General features: G+C 46.5%; 1 protein-coding gene across 1 annotated transcript in view; it reads right to left on the reverse strand.

Annotated features, from left to right (window-relative positions):
* HERC6 (HECT and RLD domain containing E3 ubiquitin protein ligase family member 6) overlaps window positions 1–2,185 on the reverse strand; it is a 105,911-nt gene extending 103,726 nt beyond the window's left edge. Inside the window, exon 1 of the mRNA XM_030565087.1 lies at window positions 1,939–2,185. Coding sequence (XP_030420947.1) covers window positions 1,939–2,185 — 247 coding nt within the window. The remainder of the gene's footprint in view (window positions 1–1,938) is intronic.
* Between the last annotated feature and the right edge of the window lie 4,403 nt (window positions 2,186–6,588).

Below are 6,588 nucleotides of genomic sequence, written 5' to 3' on the forward strand. Positions count from 1 at the left end.
AACAGGTCAGATTCTGTACCGAGCCTCCTGTAGGCACTGTAATTTTAATGAAATTACCTGCAGGCTACAAGTTACGCAAACACATAAGTCTCTCTGCAGGAGCAAGGCTTGTTTGTACCAATATCGATTCGCACTGATCAAGGTGGATAAAAATCAATTTTTTTTTTTAAAAATCAAAAATATCAGATTTTTAAAATTTAAATTGGATTTTTTTGATAAAATGCTTTTGGGGAAAACAACTATCTAAGGATGGGTTTAATTAAGATACATTATAGCTCAAAGATATCTCATCATGGAATAGGGATTATAAATTCTAATTCTATAGTATGAGACAATATATTCATATAATGTTTAAGGAAAGTTTTGTAAATGAGTTCCGATAGTTCATGGATTAGGGACTCAATCTTATGGGGTTCCACCGGCTTCTGTATAGATTATTTAGGTTAATCTTTCTATCTACATAGTGGGACTCAGTGCTCAGTGTAAAAGACACTATCAGAGATACCTAGTTTTGCAGTTCTCAATCCGTGGATTTGTGCCTCCAGAGGAAACATGCTTGTTAACAGCAAAAATGTTTTAAAATAAATAAATAAATAAATATATAGAGATGAGAAATAACAGACCTCAACTCCATTGTCCCTCTGCAAATTTGTGTACACAGAGTCAATCCCTTTCCTGTCTCTAAAAGTGCAAACTTTCAAAAAGTTCAATGAATAGAAGATTGTTGGGAGTGGAATAGAGCTGGACAAGAAGTCTGGAGATATATGTGAGAAGCAAGGGACATATGCTTGTTTTGTTAAAATATTATATTATAGTTTGCTTTTCAAGAAAAAAAATCAGAATACTTAACGCTGTTGCTTCAGTTAAATAAAACAATTTAAATGCCTGTCTGGTGATGTTCTCCTCCTAATACAGCAAGAAAACCCTCCAAATATTGGAGATAGTTCACCTCCCAATGACTTCATAAATATCTCCTTCATTTACCTTTGGTAAGTGAAATAACCAATCATTCATTTTCTGATATAGCTGTAAAACTCATCTGAAAAGTTTTCAAAATAAATCACTGTTTAAAAATGCATAGTGTGTACCTTATAAAAATGAAACCTATGTCTATCTCTGAGTTGTGAAGAATGTGTATTAAGGTTATAACAACCAACAGGAATGCACTTTTATGTAGCAAACCATGATTAAATCCACTCTTCCCGACTAGTGATTTAAATCAAATCCACCCTGGCACTAATATTGATTTGCAGGTGCAGAGAGGGCTGTCACCTTCTCTACCTGCTCTCACTAACCTCTCTGAAAAACAACAAGGTGACACCTTAAAGACTAACAGATTGACTTGGGCATAAGCTTTCGTGGGTCAAACCCCCCCCCCCCCCCCACTTGGTTCCACTGGACTCCTTGTTGTTTTTGTGGCTACAGCCAAACAAGGCTAGCCCCTGATCCTAGTATCTCTGACAGGTTTTAGAGTAGCAGCCGTGTTAGTGCCACAAGTACTCCTAGTCTGCTGAGTTACTGGTGGTGAGCGGCGCCAGCCAGCCCCACACAAGCAGAAAACTGAGCACCAGGTGGGGCTAGGTTTCGCTTCTCAGCAGCTGATTGCCCCCACCAGGAAACCGAAACCGAAAGTAGCAGCGACCTGGAGGCGGAATCCGAAACCTGCAGCTGGAGCTGCAGGAGGGAGAAATAGAAACTTAGTGGAGTGGAGCGGAGCGGAGCGGAGCGGAGCGGGCTCCCCTCCCAGGGCGGCTTTCCCAGCCGGCTGCACACACCCAGAGGAACCCACCTCACCCCCGAGCCCTGCCCTGCCCAGTGCCCGGGGTCAGGGAAAAGCACCGCCCAGATCCCCCTTTGCACCCAGCTCCCCGCATCGCCCCATGCGCCTGGCCCCGTCCTCCCCTCCCCGGGGGCGCCCGGCACTCTCCAGCCTTTTACCTGGCGTGTAGCTGCCCCGCTGCCCCGGGCGGAGCTTCCTGCCTAGCTGCCCGCGGGCGTTGGCCCCGCAGGAGCAGACGGTGCCGTCCGGCCGCAGCAGGAGCGTGTGGTGCTCCCCGCAAGCCGCTTCCAGCAGCGTCCAACCCCCGCTGGGCTCGGGCCCCGGCCGGCAGCGCACCGGCCCGGCGGCTGCCGCCTCGCCCAGCCCCAGCTGCCCCCAGGAGCCGGCTCCCCAGCAGTACGACATGCTCGGCCGGTGGCTGCTGCTGCTGCTGCTTCTTCGCCCGGGCTCTGCCCCGCCACCTCGGGGGAACCTGCCTCCGCCCTCCTGTGTCAAGCCGGCCCCTTGCCTGCCTGCCCTGCCTTGGAGCTGCAGGGGGGAGGGAAGGAGGGAGCTTTCCCAGGGCCAGCGCTTCCATTTAGGCGACTTAGGCGACCGTCCGGGCACCAGGATTTGGGAGGGTGGCATTTTGCTTCCCTCAGTGCAATTCGGCGGCGGGGGGGGGTGTCCTTCCGCTCCCTGGGTCTTCTGCGGCGGGTCCTTCACGCGCTCCGGGACCGCTGCCGAAGTGCCCCAAAGACCGGGAGTGGGGAAGGACCCCCTACTGCAGAATTGCTGCTGCCAACCGGGAGCGCGGAAGGACCCCCGCCTAGGGCGCCAAAAACCTTGGTGCCGTTCCTGAGCTTTCCTTGCGGCCCCTTCCCTGGCATTACTGGGGGCATTTGAGGAGAGAGGCACCCAGGGTAGCGAGGCACCCAACTCCCAAGGGATGGAGACACCCAACTGCTCTTTGTGCCTTTGGAAATCTCTCCCCTAAGTGCCTTTAAAGTGTGTGTATAGAAACAAAGCCCTAGCCCCGCAGTCTCCCCCAGATCAGAAAACAGCCCCCAGCCAACCAGAGATAACAGAATCAAACTACTTGCCCTTCTTTGTCAACTAAAAGCATTAGGCCCATCCTGCTCCAACAGCTGCGCTCTGCTGCGGCCATCTGGAGTGCCACTGCTTTGCAATGGGCTTTGTGTGGGCACATGAAACCCACCCACCTGGAAGCAGCTGCAGCCTTATACTGTAACTAAGGCCACGTCTACACTACAGAGCTTAGTCAGTGCCAATAGAGCCACCTATTGCATCTATCCTCCTGGCTTATGCTGTGTCTGCATGTGGTTTGATCCTTGTGGATGAGTAATCTGCTTAGTTGAACATGTACACCAGCATGGAGCTATCTGGAAGTCAGCTGTCCGCCTACAAGGATCAGTCAGTAGTATTGTAGGGTCCTACGCCATTTCATCCAGAACCGCCTAAATGGACTGGTTAGGGGCCTGATCGTGCAGATGCTTAGCGTGTGCATAGTTTCACTCAAACCGTTTCAACAATAGGTTCTAAATTTTGAAATTCATCCTCCTAGTGGATATCGCTATGCTCACAAAACTTTGCAGGATAGACCAGCTGATACTCTGTTAAAGGAAGCCATGTTCTCAGCTGGCCAACTTCAGAGAGGTTCTAAATTTTTGCCAAGGATTACTCACATGGGCAAAATTACCCACATTTAAATGTTTGCAGGATTGGGAACCTTGACTGTAGTAGGGATCTAATCTTGATGTGATTAAAATGGCAGAACTTTCCTAGGATGGATGCAGTTATACTGGCATAAGTGGTCTGTCTGTTACTACTTGGAACCACTTAAATCCTACTTTTTTTATTTAAGAAAATCACTTTTTACTTATTAATTAACTCAGAGTATGAGTTAATACCTGGGGGAGCATATCTGCATTCTATCAGTGTTATAGAGGGTGAACAATTTATGAGTTTACCCTGTATAAGCTTTATACAGTGTAAAACAGATTTATTTGGGGTTTGGACCCCATTGGGAGCTGGGCATCTGAGTGTTAAAGACAGGACCACTTCCGTTAGTTGCTTTCAGGTAAACCTGCAGCTGTGGGGCAAGTAATTCAGACCCTGGGTCTGTGCTGGAACAGCCAGGAGTGTCTGGCTCAGGAAGACAGAGTGCTGGGGTCCTGAGCTGGCAGGGAAAGCAGGGCTAGAAGTAGGCTTGGCACATCCAGTGGCAGCTCCCAGAAGGGTTTCTGTGATCCAACCCATCACAATCACAATAGTTCCTTCTGGGCTTGGAATCTATGAATGTCAGACAGTTCTCACAGTGCAACTTGGCTAATTCATAAAGTGGACTCAACAGCTGACAAGAGCTTCTGTGTTCAGGGTCAAGATGCTGGTGATTTCTGGAATGTGTTCTCATTAATTACAATGTATTATAATGCACAGATTAACTTCTGTTTGAAATATGATTTGAGTCAGAGTAACAGTCCTCACTTGGGATTGGTCAGGAAGTGTGGCCTAGTGGTTGGGGCTATGACCCATGCCCAGCAGAGGGATTGTTGTTAGAAGTGCCCAGGCCCTCCTACTCCACTAGGCTCCAACCTAGAGTCTTTTGGGGCTTCTAGTGATCTGGCACCAAAGCAGCTTAAGGCTGCCTTCTCTGAGCCACTTCCCACCCCCCAAGGCTAGCTCAGTCCAAGGCTTCCCCTCTGCTGGGGTAGTCCAAACCAAGAGAATAAAAAAGGATTACCAATGTCGACGCCAGGATCCATATGTGGGGGAGAGGGGAATGCTTCCTTCTCTGGCTGTTTCTGGGGTGGGTCCTCCCTTCCTTCAGGGAGGGCCCTTTGGGGCAGTTATCTTAGAGATTTCAGCCTTCCCTTTGCTCTGCACTGCAGGAATCACAGGTCTGCCCCCAAATGAGCTGTTTCCCTCTCTTTTAATTCCTCTGTTACATGGAGTTTTGCTGCAGGTGTGGCAGGCAGGGCTGGCTGGGCCCAAAGTAATTCGTTACCCCCTTGGTGCCCAGTGTGGGGTTTGTACACCTCATCACACACAATCTAAGGCATGATTTAATGTCCCATTATGAAGTGAGTTTTTTTAGCTGTTTATGGAGTCATTTGGTCACATGGACTCCTTTCTGATACATTCCATCTCTTTCCTCTTCCCTGAGCCCTTTCCCATCACAATCACACAAGATGATGCATCATGTCACTTTAGCCCACGACATGAACACTTAGGGTGACACACAAACATCAGAACTGGTGAGCTCCCATACTCCCTTTTGGATCTACTTTATCACTAGCTGAGAGCAAGAGAGCAATCCCTGTCCTGCAGGCCCAGAAAAAGATTATCTGACTGTATAAGTGTGTAGCTGGATCCCAACTAAGGGATGTTTAAAATCACTTCATAATGGTCTACTGAAACATGCCTTAGACTCTGGCTCAAACCATCTTTCAAACAGAAGTTAGTCTGTGCATTATAATACATTGCACTCAGATGAGAACACATTCCAAAATAATCAACATCTTGACCTTGAACACTGAAGCTCTTGTCAGCTGTTGAGTCCACTTTATGAATTAGCCAAGTTGCACTGTGAGAACTGCCTGACATTCATAGACTCCAATGCCAGAAGAGACTATTGTGATTATCTGGTCTGACCTCTTGTATAACACAGGCCCTAGAACTTCCCTGAGTTAATTCCTGCTTCAAGTCTAGTAGCTGTGGTTGAACTAGCACATATTTTTTAGAAAAACATCATAACGCCAAACAGAAAAACATGTATAACAACGATTCAATGTTGAAAGGAACAGATTGACTCTAGCACCTGATCAGCATCACTGGTGATATTATTAAGGAAACTCTGTCAACTTGAAATCTAGCTCATTTTAAAAAAATATGTCGAGTAGTTTCAGATGCTATTCCTGTCCCTGGCTTCATCTGACAGTTTTGTGGTTTTATAACTTCGTTTTCGTTTTCCTATTTTAAACATGTAAAATATTTTAAACTCACCTGTTACTGTGTGAAAACCCCAGACAACCAAAAGGACAAACTGACTAATCAAGGCTGCACGTCAATAATTTTGGCTCAACTCAAATGTATACATATGTGGGACAACTCATATGTATACATCTATTCTTGTGTTCTAGTATTTGCAGGATCAGGGCCTTACAGGTGAGACAGTGAAACTGGCTAGGCACAAAGAGCTACTGAATGCACAAGCTGAAAAAAAAGGAGGAATTATATATTTTTCATTATTCCAGTCATTCTTGATGTTACTTGCAACAATATTAGTAAAACATTTTTGAACAGAAGTGTGATTTTTAAGTTGATTGTCCAGAGATATTTTTTAACCAAAACTACTATTTATTGTTGGGTTTTGTTCTGCCACCCATGACCATAGTATCTGAGTGCCTTCCATGTAAAATCAATAGCAATTGCAAAGTCCCTCGTGGACTTCATGGAGTCTCTGGCACTTCTTCCTTTTCAAAAGTCTGCTTAGGACTGGTTTGGGGATTTTTTGGGGGGATGGTGGGAGAATTGGTAGAGTTTGGGAATGAAAGGGGTGTTTGAATTGTAAGAATCACTTTGGTCTTAAAGAGGAAGGTTTTGCAGCATTTTCTAAAGATGGTCAGCTGCTGGATTTGCCTGATCTCCTCTGGAGGATTGTTCTGTAGCTAGATCCTCTTGATGGAAGATACTTTGTCCCCATCTCTCACATGTCTTGTCCTGGGTGTTGTGATCTGCATTGTCCCAGAGGAGTGCTGATATCACAGTGATTCATAGATGGAAATTCAGTCTTTGATAAAGCTGGG

Source organism: Gopherus evgoodei, chromosome 5 (assembly GCF_007399415.2).
Source record: "Gopherus evgoodei ecotype Sinaloan lineage chromosome 5, rGopEvg1_v1.p, whole genome shotgun sequence".
In the NCBI taxonomy this organism is placed as follows: Eukaryota; Metazoa; Chordata; order Testudines; family Testudinidae; genus Gopherus; species Gopherus evgoodei.